Raw genomic sequence first — 17,860 nt, 5'->3', positions numbered from 1 at the left:
TTTTGCTTAAATTTCATACATTTACTAATGCCAAAAGATTGGCTAGGCAATTAAAAGAAAACAACTATTTGAGAGTCATGGACAATTTAGTTGTTTTCCTTTAATATGAGTGAAGGACAATCTTCCATCTCTTAGGCGATAAATGCAATATGTAGAAATGAGATTCTGGCTTTTTAAAAACGTGTATGCAAATATTGTAGGTGCTGACCGTTGTGTTCAAAATATTTTATGTTTGAAGTTAATTTTTGAGAAAATTACATTTATCGCCTAAACGATGGAAGATTGTCCATGACTCTCAAATAGTTGTTTTCCTTTAATTGCCTAGCCAATCTTTTGGCATTAGTATGTATGAAATTTAAGCAAAATTTTTGAAAAAAATTTTTGTTCAGAAAAATCTTCAATTAAATTTAATCGCGTTTTCGGGTTCGTCTGTCGGTTGTTTGGGCGCGGATAAAACGTCTGTCATTGGTATTTTTGCAATCAGGGAGTCAAGGGCGTCAGGTTCCAATTGGTTGTAGGTGGTTACCCCAATCCCTAAAAACGCGTAAAAAAAACGCGTTTTCAGGCTCGTCTGTCGGGTGTTTGGGCGCGGTTAAAACGTCTGTCATGGGTGTTTTTGTAATCAGGGCGACGAGGGCGTCAGGTTCCAATTGGTTGTAGGTGGTTACCCCAATCCCTAAAAACGCGTAAAAAAACGCGTTTTCAGGCTCGTCTGTCGGGTGTTTGGGCGCGGTTAAAACGTCTGTCATGGGTGTTTTTGTAATCAGGGCGACGAGGGCGTCAGGTTCCAATTGTTTCCAGGTGGTTACCCTCACTAAATCAATTTTCAGAAAAAATGTACTTTTAATGCACTTTTTCTCAGCAAAGGCGCAGACACATGCTGGCAGACGTTCGTTTTCGTCATCACCATGGCTGGGACTTACTCTAATATTAATATGAATCGGTTACCTCTCACGCAAAAAATCTGCTCCCAGCTCTCGGTCTATATCCATTATTATTAGGAATCAAAAAAATGCAATGAAAAAACCATTCATATCTATGAAAAATTAGTGTTTTTTGTAAAAAGGGGAAAGTTTGGTATATGCACTAAAAAACATCCTGGTACAATCTTGGAATTAGTGCTAACAGGCTAATTTTTTGTTTCTATCTTTGTTTGGATATTCTTTATCTTATTTCAAAAATCTAAAAAAAAATCTCATGTCCGGAAGTCCTAATTTTGGAGGTTAAACTTAGTTAGGTGCAGACTTAAAAAAATTAGAAAAGTTTAAAATTGTATATACAAAAAATTGTAGTTTGTTGCAAAAATGTATGTTTAAATATGAAAATATTGAATAAGAATAAATAGGTATTTGTCATGTACAATCTACGAAAAATGAAAAATGTATAGTATTTCAACTTATGAGCATTTTTTTCTCGTTTAAGCTATTCCTTAAGAAAAAAAAAGGACTCAATCGGAAACACATTGAACAGAAGTAACACCAAGAAAAACATAAAAATCGTGTTCTATACTTCTTCTTCTTTTTAGTAATGTTCTTCTTTTTAAATAACAAAAAAAAAATAGATCAATTCTGTTTTTCAACCTTAAAAAAAAAAACACGTGTGCAATTCAATTCACACGTGGTAAAAGTCAGAGGCGGATTTACCAGAAGGCTGAGTAGGCTGGAGCCTAGGGCGCCAGATTTTAGGGGCAGCAAATTTAGGGACCGATCTGTTCACCTCAAAGAAGCCAAAAAGATGTTTCCAGGACGACTTTCTGATGTCTTGCAGATAGAATTCTTTAAAAAAAATTTCCAATGACTCTTTCTCCCGTTAGTCATTGCTCATTCCATATTCTAGACTAAAACAGCAAGTTCGGCGCCCCTCAACTAGTAATCGGCATCTGCGCCTTTTGCCAATACTTTGCATGTGAAAATCCCCCCTAATACGTAAGTCGTTTGTATACTAAAATGACTTGCTCTGGGAGCTACAATTTGTCTTAAATTAGAAATTTATTTGGCAGTCCCCTTCGCTCTTCGCCCCTCTTTCTTACGACACGATAATTGCTTTACTTAAGCCTCAATTTTGGCTCCCAGAGCGAGTCGTTTTTTGTGTCGTTTTAGTACAAACGATTTACGTAATAGGGGTGAATGTATTCCCCTTTTTGCACTAACAACCCATACATGCCAGTTCAACTACTGGTTGGAGGCTACGAACTGGCTGGTTTATATATAATTTTTCGATTTTTTTGTGTGATTTTAAACCGTGATTTCAATTGTTTTTTTTTTAATGAAAATCTAAAAAATATACGCTAAAAGAATAGAACAATTAAACGCAAAAAACCATATTTTAACTTTCGTGTTGTTTTAATAATCCCGTTCATTAGGACTTTTCACGTGAGAATAAGAAGGACTAATGCAGCTATCATATATGTAGGTACTTGTACATATTTGAAAAAGTTGAGGTGATTTTACTTGGGAAACCCATGGTTGTACAAAAAACCAGCGATTTACCAAAGATATCCGTGTTTTACTGGCGAAAATACAGCAAATATTTAGGTGGAAACCGTGACTTTTAGAGAGGAATCTCGTAATTTTAAGGGGGGCGACCAAATCATTAATTTAACCAAACTAACCCTACTCTTGGTTTTAGTGCCCAATTTATTTTTTTCCCGGCTACCGAAGATTTTGCCAAAGCAATACGTGATTAGAAGATGATTTTAGCAAAAAAACACAATCGTACAGCAGCGAACCATTCTTAAAGTGTAGAGATTATGTAATTTTTCCCAAGTAATTCGGGATGTTTTCGGAATGATCCGTTTGTCGGGGAAACCAGTGATTTAAATTACGAGACATTGTGATTTTACCAAAGATTTTCATGAAGTTAAGAACAAACCTGTGCACAACTGTGGTTTAACGGAAGTGAATCCTGATTTTCGTGCCATCATTTTAATGCGGAACTCAAACTCATTGAAATAAAATGCACGAAATAAACCACTTTTGTTAGTTTACTTGAAGATTTTAAGAGCTGGCTCTATACATATAAGGGCCAAAACACTATTTAGTGCCTAAAAAGTTGTCCCTTTTGACAGTGAATTTTGAAAAAAATATGGACATTTGTATCAACATATTTTCATATATTTTAGTTGACACAGAATGGTTATACTTTAATCTATTATAAAATAACATTTGCACCGATATGTTTGGAATGATATTTCTATATTTATGACACAGTTAAAACACAAAGTGATCAAAACCAAACAACTACGTTACTTTACTGCAAATTTCAGTTTTATCTGTAAAATCTTATAATTAAGCTCTCTGGTATTCCTATTTGGAACTATGGGAACAACGTAAGTCTCCTATGAAGTTAAATCACAGAATAATTAATTTTAATTAATTATTCTTAATAGTTTATTACCAAAAATCAGCTTTAAAACTTTAAATACCACTGCGTTACCAAGATAAACCACAATGTTACCGTGATTTGTAAACAATTCGATCCAAATTTGGGTTTCAAACTTGTAGTAAATAATAGGGGTATTCACGATCCGATGCAACTGGTCTTGTATCATTGCAAAAGTGTAAAATCTTACAACACTACAACAACAAAATATACGGATTAAAATTTTACAACAGTCTTGCACTTTTGCTATGCCCTAGACCTATTGCAAAATAAAAATACAATAGAGTAAAATTATTTTTGACAGATGGGAGCTCACCGTCACGTCGCCCATGATAAACAGTTTGTCTTTTTTATTCTGTTCATTATGGTTGTCGGCTTGTCGGTACTCATGTCCCGTAATTTATTTTCATTTGATGTAAAATAATTTGTGAAAATTAATTAACCCGAACAAAACAAAGAATTAAATTATAAAAAATGGAAAAAAAGAAGAAGCAACAGTGTTAAAAAAAAAACATCATGGATTTCATTCATGCATCAATATTTACTATAGATAAGAAAAGGGGCGTTCACGATCTATTGTAAAAAAAATAAAATTTTACATTTTTACTAGGCCTGTTGCACCAGATCGTGAATACCCCTAATGTTAATTTTACAACTCAATATAGTTCTTCTACTATATAACTTTTATTTTTTCTTCAAGAAAAATAAAATTAAAAATAAAGACATTTTTTTAGGCACTAAATATATTTTGGCCCATAAATTAAAAAAATTTTGATGTTGGGGAAGAGCCGACATTTAGCGTAAAGTTTTACAAAATGAAAATTTTTTTTTTGTTATTTGACTTTTTTGAGATTGCTTTGAGTATTACGTCTTCAAAATTAAATCAAAATCGTTAGAGCCGTTTGCTATAACGTGAAAAATTTGTATGAGAGGTACACTTTCAAAGTGAGATATAAATAAACAAAAAATGAAGGGGCAAGGGCGGCAAAAACTAAAAGGAATATACCATGAAAATTTGTAAATCCGCCTCTGGTAGAAGTGAAACTTTCAAAAATTTAGATTGTTACCTTTTCATTTCTTAAGATCAAAAGATATAACATGTGAAAAAAAGAACATCTTTTTACCGTTATCTCTGAATTATGAATATAAAATATAGTCCTAGTTATTATCAATCTTTGGTTAAAATTTCATTTATCTATCTATTAAAATAAAAAAGATATATCTAAACAACAAACCGCTAAAACGGTTCCCCATATGTGGAAGGATGCGCCGTAAAACGACCAACTCTCCTGCACCTGCACTCAGGACTCAGCGCAAACATAAAAAACCCATTTTTTCCCATTTGTGAAGAATGATCATGTGCGTATTGTGTGAGTGTGTGTGGTGTAGGTATTGAGAGCGAAAAATTAAATAAAAAAAAAATAACTTTAGTTCTTTCTTTGTCTTTTCTTTCATAGGAAAGAAGAGGTTTTTTTTCAAGAAAGAAGATGAGCGAGATGATTTTGGGTGTATTTACTGAATATGTTAAAGCTTTTGGAAAAGCTTTTTTTTGGTCAATTTCAGTTTCATATATCATTTTTCTCCATTTGAATAAGACATCTGTATAATTTATTATTTGTGCTAAAACGTAAAATCTACTCAACATTGATATTTTAATTGTCAAAGTGAAATTTTCACTATCCACTTAAACTTCAAAAAAATAGCAAAATGATATTTTAATTACCAAAATGAAATTTTCATTATCCACCTTAATTAAAAAAATGTCAAAATGATATGATAATCATATCAAAATTGATATTTTAATTGTTGGACGACTTTTGTCACTCAAAAATGATAATTTGATAGCTGTTATTATCAAATTTTTTTTCGGTGTAGCCTTACTCTCCAAGAAAAAAATTTATACACAAGAAAAAAATCGATATATTACCAACAGTTTTGATCCAATAACTTATTCGTTTAAACAAATAGTCTGCGAGTTTGCCTTCCTGTATTTCGTTTCGTATATGTTTTGTACTAACTTTCCTGTGTTGTTTTCTTATTTTAAAACAAATGTATTTTAAATTAATCTTAAGAAACACATTATCTTCTCACGTTAAGAACGTGAGAAGATAAAAATACTACACTGAAAATAATAAATTTCGTAAAATTACGAAAATCGTTTCATACACTACATTTTCAACGAAAATATTTGATTTTACGTATTATGAAAACCTTCATCAACTAATGAAAACGTTTCATACACTTTTTCTCCCTTTTTAGTGCCAAAAAATCCAATTTAATGAAAAGATTCATCAATTAACATATACTCATTTTAAAGAATAAAAATATGAATTTTTTCCTTACTTTATCAAAGTTTTAATAAAGTAACGAAAAAATTCATTAACTTATCAAATTCAAAATTAACTAACGAAAATCTTCATAAGCTTATGAAAATTCTTCATATACTAATGAAATATTACATCGGCTTTTTAAAAAATACATCAGTTAACGAAAAAAAATCGTTGCCTTACAAAAAAAAAAAAAAACTTAAAAACGTGCATTTCTGTTTTAATGATTAAAAATTTAATCTTGCTGGATATAGTTCACATTAGGTTTTTGTTTAAAAATCTATGTAAGTTGAGCTGAATACAAAAAATATTTGCGTATTGACAAAGTGTCTCACGATAAGTCAACTGATGAAGTGATGAGTTCAAGTAAGCTCCACCGGAACGAAACGCCAATTTATTAAAACATTCAAAATATGTTTTTTTTATGGTTAAAAATTTTCAGCAGATTTTCTGAATTTCAGGTTTTTTTATTCCAAAATTAAGGGAAGAAAATAAATCAAAAATTTCGTAGGTTAACGAAAAAATTCCTTATTCTACGAAAAGAATGAAAGTATAATCTACTAAAAAAATAATAAATACAACGAAAAGTTTCGTAAGCTAACGAATATTTTTTCGTAATTTAATTAAAATATTCATAAAATTTACGAAAAAATTCGTTAGCTAACGAAAGTTTCTTTCATAAATTAATCAAAAAATACATTGACTAACGAAAAACATCACCGTGGTTAGTTAAATTTTACGTTAATCGATGAAAAAATTTAGTAAAGTGATGTAAAAATTCATTAACTCTCGATCAAAAATTTTTATGAAAAATTTCATTAAAATACTACAGTTTTCGTTGATTGATGAAGTTCTTCATTATCGTATGAAAGTCATTTCGTTGAGCCAATTAAATTTTTGGCTGAAAATTAATTAAATTTTCGTTGGCTCAGCGAATTTTTTCGTTGTATTTACGTAAGGATTTGGTTCAGTGCACAGTGGTCGATTTTGAGTCACTAGGTGGACTGAATTCTTTTTTATGTCTTATTGGCTTTGAATATTATTTTTAATGTGATAACGTCTTACAAATCGATGAACCCTGGTCTCCCGTTCTTCCCGTGCCTGTTAGCAGTTTTTTCACCTTAGCTGCTATATTCATTATCAATATACAGCTTAAACTATTACACTGGTTTACAAGGGTTTTGTTGCCAAAACAAAAATTTACTTTTCTGAAGGTTTTTGGTGTCCTGAACTCGAATCCGAAGTTAAAAAAAATTAATCAGCTCCCGTTTTTGAAATATTACCGTTAGACGATGCATTGGGTACTTCGGACCTTATTCTTTTATATAAGGAAAATTGTTTGAACATATTTAATTACGGTTTCTATAAGAAACCTTTCAATGCCTGTTTAAATCTTTCTGATATCTTTTTTTATTGCCCGAGATATTTTTAATGGGAAAAAATATTTCTTTTTCCCAAATTTTTGACCGTTTTAAAACCCTTTTGACCATTTTTTATTTATATCTTTTTTGTTTTGATAGATATATTAATCAAATTAACAGGAAATATAGATTAAAGCCAGGACTATATTTGTGCAATATTTCAATCATTTTCATAGTCACATTTTTGAGATAACGGTAAAAAGATGGTCTTTTTTTTGACACGTAATATCTTTTTGCATAGAGCATTTTTAAATTTGATTTATTTTTATTTTGAATAGAGATAATATAACCTTTCATTTTATATATCACACATAACAGTTCATGCTCTACAAGCTAGACAATCTTAAACAAAGTCCTTCCGTAAAAGAAATGATAAATTTAAAAAGAGCGGATTGGTATCTGACAGAGACGAAAAAAATTGTTTGCGGCGGTTTTCGGCACTTAATTTTAGCATCAAATTAAAGGTAATGATTCAAACTACAAAATATAAAAAATTCACGATGGCACTCTTCGGCACTTTTTTTTAATCGTCCAATAGGCCAGTCATTATATACATTTGGAAATGCAAAATGACCGAGAAAGCTAAATTTTGGATATGTTGTAGAGGATGCTTAAAAAAGCTTAACTTGAAGTTTTCGACCAAGATTTCCTATGAGCTTTTTCCGCCATTTTGAAAAAAAGGGTTTTTTGACAATAACTCGGCTATCTGACGAGATGCGAACATTTTACAAGGAGCTTTTTTGTAGCTTTTTACGACTTCTATAATTCATGCATACACATTTTTTGTGTATAATGAACCGTTTTCGAGATATCGATTAAAAAAGTCAAAAATTTAGGACATGCCATTTGTTTTTTGACATAATCTATTTTTGGGTGATGAATATCGAAAAAATTATTAACATAAAATTTGTAGACCACATTCAGACCTACAATGTCGTATTTTTATATTTTTTCTTGGACAAAAATTACGACTTCCAGCCGGCAGCAAAGTCGTTTAGTCCGCTCCAACCGCCAAGCAAGCCGCCCGTTCGGTTGTAAAAAAAAACAATTATTCATGTTTTTTTTTAATGTTTATATTATTATATCAGTAACACATACATACAAATGTATGTATTTATTTAATAAATAATGAGAAGAAGATGGCAATGGGTTTTTTTGTTACCCCAATTTTATTAACCCAAATTTTGTAAATACAGTATACCGGCTTTTTGTGTTGATTGTGCATTTTGTAATTAGCTTCAATCTCTATATTATTTAGTTCATCAAAATTGCAATTAGATCAGTGCCAATAATTTTTGAAAATAAAAAAATTATTAGCAGCATATGGGTGGTTGGAAAATTTAGGATAAATGGTATATGAAAGCGGAAAAATAAATTAAAACTAATTGGTGGAAAAGGGTGGGTGGGAGAAAAAGTGTTGGTGTCGAAAATCTTGTTTTTTACGATTTCTGTCAAAAGTAGACCTCCTATCAAAAAAAGTTAAATGCAAATGTTGTGGGTAATAAAAGTGTCATAACTTTTACTAAAACCATTTTATTTATATAATCTCAAAAATATTGAAAAAATGCAAAAAATACGATTTTTTTATTTTTTATTTTTATCTTTTACCAAAATGGTTTGATTTTAACAAATCTTGGTTAAAAATTACTTTGTTATGTTTTCTATGTATTTTAAATGTTTTTTGAGCAAAAAGTTAATTTTTGGATTTTTGACGAATTTAATTTGATAAAATAGCCTATTTGTCAATCCAAAAAGTTTTTGATTTTTGAAAAGCTTGGAATGCAGTTACTCAGATTAAAACCTTTTATTTAAGATTGTATGGAAAAACTATACTTTTGATTTAGAAAATATTGAGAAAAATTGAAAAAAAAAAAAACAAAAAAACGATTTTTAAGATCGATTTTTTCGTAACTGACATAATATTATTGGCGAGAAATAATTTTCCATAGAAACCAAATTATACTTTTCTAATGGCCTTTGACCTTCTTAAATTCAATCTAGCATTAGAATAGCTCTAACGTGCAAAGTTTTTGAGATATTGAATTTTGAACGTTCGAAACACTATTTTTGTGATGTATTGGCATGGTTATATCTCAACGTGATAGAATTTTTCTGACTAAAGATTCGAGCTCAGCATACAAAAAATCATTAGAAAAATATACTTTGATTTCTATAAAAAAAAAACTTTTTGACTAGTGAAATCGAACAAGGCATTCACCCGCCCCCTTTCCACCAATTACTTTGTGGGCAATTTATTTTTCCGCTTTCATATACCATTTATCCTAAATGCTGCTAATAATTTTTTTATTTTCAAAAATTATTGGCACTGATATAATTGCAATTTTGATGAACTAAATAATATTGAGATTGAAGCTAATTACAAAATGCACAATCAACACAAAAAGCCGGTATACTGTATTTACAAAATTTGGGTTAATAAAATTGGGGTAGCAAAAAAACCCATTACCATCTTCTTCTCATTATTTATTAAATAAATACATACATTTGTATGTATGTGTTACTGATATAATGATATAAACATTTAAAAAAAACATGAATTATTGTTTTTTTTTTTACAACCGAACGGGCGGCTTGCTTGGCGGTGGGAGCGGACTAAACGACTTTGCGGCCGGCTGGAAGTCGTAATTTTTGTCCAAAAAAAAATATAAAAATATGCTAATAATTTTTTCGATATTCATCACTCAAAAATAGATTATGTCAAAAAACAAATGGCATGTCCTAAATTTTTGACTTTCTTAATCGATATCTCGAAAACGGTTCATGATACACAAAAAATGTGCATGCATGAATTGTAGAACTCGTAAAAAGCTACAAAAAAGCTCCTTGTAAAATGTTCGCATCTCGTCAGATAGCCGAGTTATTGTCAAAAAACCCTTTTTTTCAAAATGGCGGAAAAAGCTCATAGGAAATCTTGGTCGAAAACTTCAAGTTAAGCTTTTTTAAGCATCCTCTACAACATATCCAAAATTTAGCTTTCTCGGTCATTTTGCATTTCTAAGCCGTTTTTTCCGACATAATGACTGGCCTACAAGAAGTAAAAAACAAACATCTGAAAACTATCAAAAAAATGCTTTACAACATTCAGTTAATAGTAATAGAATCCGACTTTTTTTACAAAAAAACAAACTGAATTAAAAAATACATACCACTAGCATTTTCTGACATTTTTTGTTCAGCTCAATTACTCACTTTTATCATAAACTATCACTTTGTAAACACTTGTTAACTCGCGGACGTTAAAATAGAGAGTGAGCAAATCATGAATGATTACATTGAGATGCTTCCCATGAATTAAATAACGGAATCAAAAAATTATTTTTGTTGTTTTTTGTTGTTTAAGAATATTTACTTTCGGCCTAACGGTATTTTTTTATGTTGACAACAACTTTTTTTTAGACTTTTGACCAGCTACGATGTACTGAATCGACCAGTGTGCAGTGGGGCTAAATGTAGTTTTTTTTCAAAATGCTATTATAGCCCTGTTCCATTGGGAGGTGGCAAAGTACTACTAGTAGTTTACTGGCTATTTTCAATGGAACGCACTTTCAAATCGTATCTACTCGGGAAGAAGAGCATGAATAGAGGATAGTACTAGATTAACCAAAACATATACTAGTAGTAAACTACCACCTCCAATGGAACAGGACTAATAAATTGATGTTTTATAATATTTTTTCAATTGCGCTTTTTCGTTATTATGAACAAAATTAAAAAGCAAAAGGAACTATACTACTGGGAATGCAGCATACATCATTAAAATCACCAACTACAAGGATCAAGTAATCCAACTTGAGTCAAATTTGGCGGAACACGGAAAAAAATAATTAACAGAGGACAAGTTAGTTCTTTTCTGAAGTGTTCTGCATGTTCTTTGAATCATCGAAAAAAAAAAAACATTTTTTAGTCAAAGTCATACTTTAAATACGTTTCTAGAAAGAATTGCTTGAAATTGAACGAACATTTATGAAAGTGAGAGCAAAAAAAACTTAAAATGCTCCTCAATACTTTACTTTTTGACAATGTAGGTATACGAATTTCGTCTGATTTTGATATTTAAAAAAAATTTCTATATGCAACTTTTTCTTGCCTTTTTTTCGACCTTCTCGAATTTTCCAGGGGCAACACTGCCATCATCTAAAAAAATACGGTCTTGCTCCACCACATTGGGCATATTTTAATTTGACTTTATGTTTTGACATGCCAAAATTATTGGGTTAAATAACTTTATTAAAAATGATGTACTGAATTGTTATAATAATTGTCCATTTTTATTCTTTTTATCTTTTACTTCTAATAGAGTCACAAATACTGGGAATCACGCTCCAATCCTGAGTGAATATATACAAAAAGTCAACCCAAGCACAGAACCAAATTTTTCAAACTGTCCTAACACTGTTATTGCGAACCCAAATAGCTTATTGAAAACGTCTCAACCTTCAAAGGCTGTACCTCAATCAATTGTTATCGCAAATAAATCGCAAAATGGAGCTTCACCACAAGGAAAGATATCGTTGGTCCCAACTAATTTCTTACTTCAGCAAAATAAGAAGCCCCAAAACCCGCAAATACAAATACGACCGCAGCCCCAACAAACAATAATCTGTGCTCAACCGAGTAACCAAACAAATACAGCAGGAATCGTTTCTTCTGCAAACAATGGGAGAATGAAAGTTTTATTTGTGAATGCATTTCAAAACGGAAACGCTCAAAATGTATCGGCACCCAAAGAATTTCCCGTAGCAACTCCAAGCTTATTAAGTAGTTCAAACACATATCAAACAGAGCCTGGAATTGCAATGAATTATGAAGAGCACTCAAAGCAAAAGAGGATAGAAGAAGCAGATGTAAATATGAGGGATCTTGGTAAGCATATTTTAGTAGAAAAAACGGCTGTAAAAGATTTTTGTTTGTTTCCACCATTGAAGGGAAGGGGTGTTATGGTATATCACACCTATAGAGTTGGTGCACAGAGAAAAATATGACCCACTAAAAACTAACAGATTGCCATATTGTTTTACCGTCCATACATTTCATAAGGAAATCTTATTAAAATCAACGATTAATAAGGTTTTTTAAGGAGATTTCTTATTATTTTTATAGAGAAAATCTTATTAAAATTTGACTGAAAAGTTGATTTTTTTTTGCAACTTAGCACTAGAACAAAAATCGCGATCAATATTTTCATGGCAGGTTGGTTCAGGTGGTAAGGTGGGCGACTAATGATTTGAAGTCTCCAAATCGATTCCCAGCCTGGTCATCGTTTTTTTTTATTTTTTTTGCAGATTTTAAAAACAATAAGGAAAACCCGATTGTTTTAATAAGGTTTCCTTCTTGGATGAAAACCATAGAGAAATCTTATTGTTTTTGGTCTATTTTATGTGGTCTATTTTTCTCTGTGTGAGTGGAGCACCAACAAAATAACAAAAAAAAAATTGGTGGATAATGTATCAAATTTCATTGACCGCCAACGTTTCAGCTAATATTGATGATATAAAAACAGTTTCTTGTCTGTTTTTAGTTGAGGAAAAAACAGTTTAAAATTAGAATATACAGTACCTTGCCATATTATTAGGGCCCAAGGGAAAAAATACATTTTTTTGGTTCATACTGCTCAATTTTTAAAAGTTTTTGTCGAAGTATCTCAAATTTTGTTTGTCTCATTTACTTATACTTATCATGTAGATAAGGATTAACTCAAAAAAGGTACAAAAATTCATTCATTATGATAAAAAATAACATAGGAAAGGGGATATGGTCTAAAAGATGTTTTCTTTGGAATTCATGCCCGGAAAATTACCAGACCGGTCTCATACTTAATTTTTTTCATCCAGGAATAATGTGACATTCTAACCTTTCTGGTAAGAACCCTATCCTGCATAAATTTTCAATTTTACAGAAAAAAGTACCTTAATCAAAATTGTAGAAAATAAACTATCTACAAAAACGATGTAAAAATATTTTTGTGGGACTAACGGTTCGCAAGATATTAGTAAAAACCAGTTTAAACCACTTTTTCCAAGATGGCGGCCAAATGGGGGGGGGGTTTCAACCCCGAAAACTAGATTGTATACTCACATTAACCTCCTCTACCAATCGTGTGGATGGTAAACTGGTGTCTGCATTTTTTTTTTTTGTTTTTCAATCATGGAATGATCTATATCACACTCCATGTGAGTGTGTCCTGGGACTAAAAATTTGTGATTGATCACCAAATGTGGGAATTCTGTTTGTGCTAGTATAAACATGGCAGCAACATGGCTGTTTTTATTCTGTCCCCCACACGTATCTGAATGAAATGTTATCTCAGATACGGTGCCTGATATTTTTTTTATGTGCTGGTATAAGCACGAAGCTATTTCGCTGGCTCCCCTCGCAGCTTGACCTTCATGCCACATGTAACTTATCGACTCCCCGCTGGCATTGTCGTGAACCGTCAAGTTGTACGTCTACAACTGTCGTTTGTAAAATGCCACGGAAGAGCCTATCAAAGGTGCAGGCAGACATTGCTGCAAGTCAAAGCTAAAGCATTTGTAAGACGGATTATTTTGTGCAACTTGTTTGTCAATTTTCTTTTTATCGTAGGCTGAGCTTGTTGCATCATGATGATTTTTAAGATCGCTTTCAGCATGGTGCTTCTGTTCTTCATCATCTGTGTTAGTAGCAACCTGTAGCCTCATTTGCAGCATATCGCATTTAAAACAGGTATCCACGTGCGGCTTTTTAAAACACAGTTTTAGCGCGTCAAATTCTCTTTTATAAATTGTTTTCCCAACTGGGTTATTTCGCCCTTCTTTGTAAAGGTCATACATTATTCTTAAGCTCAAATGTGATTGAAGATATTTTTTATCATTCGTTCTTCTCGTGTAATGAGATTCATAGGCGGGAAATGATTTAATGTGCGCTATGACATCATTGATTTCTTCCTGAGTTTTTTTTATTCGCAGGTTCTTTCTTTCCTTTTTTTTATGGCTGATGCAATAAATCTAGGCTTTTCATCTAGGGTTTTGCAAAAGCAATCTTTACACACGGAAGCTCTCTCCCCATTTATTTCAAAATAATATTCATGGGTCACTTCTCTTTTTCTTACACTAGCATTCGTTCTCTTTCGCGTAACAGTTTTTTCTTTCGAATTTACAAGATTTGCTATGTACGATATTCTTTTGTTATAAGACCCTAATGACCAGTACTCATTAAAAATTGTCTTTTGAAGGTCTTCTTCGAGGAACATTGCACATTTTTTCCGGCACATTTTTAAGCTCTTTAATGCTCTAGCTTTTACGACCTTGCCAATAACGCTAACGTAGCCCTGTCCTCTATGTAGCATAGCAGTCCTTTGCTTCCTTGCAGCCCTAGCCCATTTTTTCACGTTATTTTCTATCAAATTACCTTGATTTCCTGCATTCTCTATTGAGATATCTTCATTGACCCGCAATGGTCCACCAGCTTAATCTTCCAGTACACTTTTTCTGTCTTGACCTTCTTCTCCTATGCTTCCTCCATCGCTACTACTATTATTCCCATCTGGAGTAAAATCTTTGTCTTTTACGCTGTCATCGGAGCTGAAATCTTCATCGGTGGTGCTCTCATGGGAATATAGAAAGTCTGAATGAGAAATTGAAGCTGACGAAGATCGGCGTGAAAGAATACTTCTTAGTGCAGAAGAAGGTTGTGGCATTTCTATAACAATATCACCACACAATTGATATAGCAAAATTTGAATGAAAATTAATGAAAAATTTATTACATAAATTATGGAAAATTTACCTTCTACAAGATGGTTTGCAGAGTTTGCAAAATTCAATACTTGTTTACTCCTTGTCTCATTATTACCTATTATTTTTCAATAAAAAACTTAGTTTTTAGGAACTTACTCCAAACAATCAATAGATAAAATTAATCACAATTTTTGTAGAAAGAACTCTTTGATCAATGCACTGACTTTACACAACAAATAAAAAAAAAAAACAACATAAAACAGGCGATCATGGAATATACCGTTAATTTTTTTTTCTTACTACACTAGAAAGAGAGAAACGCAGAACAATGTTTAGATATCTTATTCATGTCTTATACCATAAAAAAAAAACCAATGCATCAGGTCTACACCAACTGTGTAGCTGACATATTGTTGGTAGGCAAAATACTTCTTATGATTTATTATACATAAATTGAAAATTTACAGAAATAAATGACACCGCGGGTTACTATTGCGCCATCTGCACTCTGCACCGGAAGAAAGATAAACTTTTATAGAGTTGCGCCTCTAGGTACCTATACTTATTTTTTTGTAAATAATAAATCAATTGTTATTATTTGTGGGTTTTCAAAAAATGCAAGTATGTGAATGTTTATTTGCTTTGAGTGGCGATTTTAATGCTCTCTTCTAAACGAATTTAGAAACTCTGCCATGGGCATAAGATGACTTAACTCTCTATGACCAACTTAATATTTCAGTATATTAGATTGATTTCGGTACAAAGGAGTTAAGCCAACTTATGCCCTTAGTACCAAACATTATTTAAAATTTTTTGACTTAAGCCCTTTGTACCAAATCATTTCTAACGGAAGGAGATACGCTAGAGCAATGGCGATAGGACCAAACGAAAGAGAAAAAAAAAAACTGACTGAAGTCCAATAAAAATCCGAAAATCGATTTTTTTGACTAAACCCCTTTGTACCCGGCAGCAAAGAATTATTAATACAACGAAAAGTTTCGTAAGCTAACGGATATTTTTTCTTTATTCAATTAAAATTCGAAAAAATTCGTTAGCTTCCGAAAGTTCCTTACATAAATAAATCAAAAAATACATTAACTAACGAAAAATATGATATTTTGCGCACCGTAGGTAGGTAGGTAGAGATGGCGGTCAAGGCAAACTATGTTTGATTGACCCAATTAGCGCAGGATGCGCCGTTTTGATACCAAAACTAATGAAACCTGTGAGTGATAATTGGATTTATTTGAAATACATTTTTTAATTGGTTTTAAAAAAGGGAAAAACAAGTGTTAGGCAGTCCTAAATCCACTTTGTTGCATTTAGGAACGAGATCAAGTCTTTGATCTTTGATTCTGAGATGTTATCTATGACATTAAAGAATTCGCTCCCCAGAGAGAGTGCTCTATTCCTAGCAAGGGCGGGACATTGAAATAGGAAATGGTAGACCGTTTCTTTTTCTTGCTGGTCCAAGCAGCTGCGACAGTAGGTATTGTGCGGTATACCCAACTTTGCTGCATGTTCCCCTATCGGCCAATGTCCTGTGCACACCGCAACGATTCTGCTAATATCTTTTCTAGGTCTAGAGATTAGGTCATATGTTTTGGATTTATTATAGGTGGGCCAGATTTTTCTGGATATGACGCAGCTAGTCAAGTTGTGCCACCTATTGTTAGCTTTTGTTAGGTATTTTAAGAAGATATCGCCCTTCATGACTCCTATGGGAATGTTAACTATTTCTGCTAGTGACTCATGAAGGGCTGATCCTTGCCTGGCCAGTTCATCCGCCTTTTCATTGCCTTCAAAACCACTGTGACCTGGGATCCAGATGAGAGTGATTGTGAGGCTTTCACTCAGCAATGAGAGTTCCTCTCTGCACTGCTGAACCAATTTGGAGGATGTCGTGAAGCAATTGCTTTTATAGCTGCCTGACTATCTGTTAGTATAGCTATATTTTGGTTTTGATTTGGATATACTCTAAGTAATTTGCAAGCTTCTTTAATTGCCAGCAATTCCGCTTGGAATACACTGGCAAAGTTTGGTAGTCGAAAGGATTTTGAGATATTGAGGGATTCATAGTAGACACCCGAACCGACCCCACAGTCCATTTTTGAGCCATCAGTGAAAATGCAGGTGTCGAAGCCTCTCGTCACAATGCCCTCTTCCCAGTCTGATCTCGACGGGAAGCTGACCTTGCAATTCATTACAGTATTCAAAATAGGGGTGCAGTAGTCCGTGGGTGTCAGAAGCATATCCGATGGTATTAAATTTGTTGTGTCACTGTGACCAAAAGATTTTGCCTTCCAACTACCCGTTTCTTTTAGCCTTAAAACGCTACAAGAGACCTGGTATTTGATATGAAGGTCTATGGGTAAGAGGTGCAAGAGAACGTTTAGAGCCTCCGTGGGGCACGACCGGAGGGCTCCAGTCGTCCCTACGCTTGCTGTTCTCTGGATTTTTTTAAGTTTGTTGATGTTATAAGCTTTACTGAGTGCAGGCCACCAAACAATGGCGCCGTAGGTAAGAATGGGTCGTACAACCGCTGTGTAAGTCCATAGAATCATTTTTGATTTAAGACCCCATTTTTTCCCAAAGGTTTTACTGCAGGCATAGAAAGCAATGCTCGCCTTTCTAACCCGCTCTTCTATATTAAGCTTCCAGCTCAGTTTAGTGTCCAAAATTACACCTAAATATTTGGCGCTAGAAGAAAGTGATAAGATTTGGCCGTTGAGCTGAGGTAGAGGGAAGACAGGGATTTTGGTTTTAGTTGTAAAAAGCATCAGTTCCGTTTTACTTTGATTAACTCCTAGGCCACAGCTTGTAGCCCAGTTGCTAACTTTCCTCAAAGCCGTGTCAGTCATTTCACTGATCACAGGTAAAAACTTTCCTGATACAAGTACAACCAGATCATCCGCATATGCCACTGCCTTCACTCCACTTCTCTCAAGCTTCACGAGGATATTGTTCATGACAAGGAGCCATAACAGTGGGGAAA

At 32.8% G+C, this 17,860-nt stretch overlaps 1 protein-coding gene across 1 annotated transcript in view; it reads left to right on the top strand.

Annotated features, from left to right (window-relative positions):
• LOC129905249 (uncharacterized) overlaps window positions 1–17,860 on the top strand; it is an 82,673-nt gene that overhangs the window by 53,423 nt on the left and 11,390 nt on the right. The window contains exon 2 of the mRNA XM_055980684.1: window positions 11,448–12,013. Coding sequence (XP_055836659.1) covers window positions 11,448–12,013 — 566 coding nt within the window. The remainder of the gene's footprint in view (window positions 1–11,447; window positions 12,014–17,860) is intronic.

The sequence above is a fragment of the Episyrphus balteatus genome, chromosome 1 (assembly GCF_945859705.1).
Source record: "Episyrphus balteatus chromosome 1, idEpiBalt1.1, whole genome shotgun sequence".
Lineage (NCBI taxonomy): Eukaryota > Metazoa > Arthropoda > Insecta > Diptera > Syrphidae > Episyrphus > Episyrphus balteatus.
The sequence above is the reverse complement of the archived record's forward strand: the minus strand, read 5'-3'. Positions and strand labels throughout refer to the sequence as shown.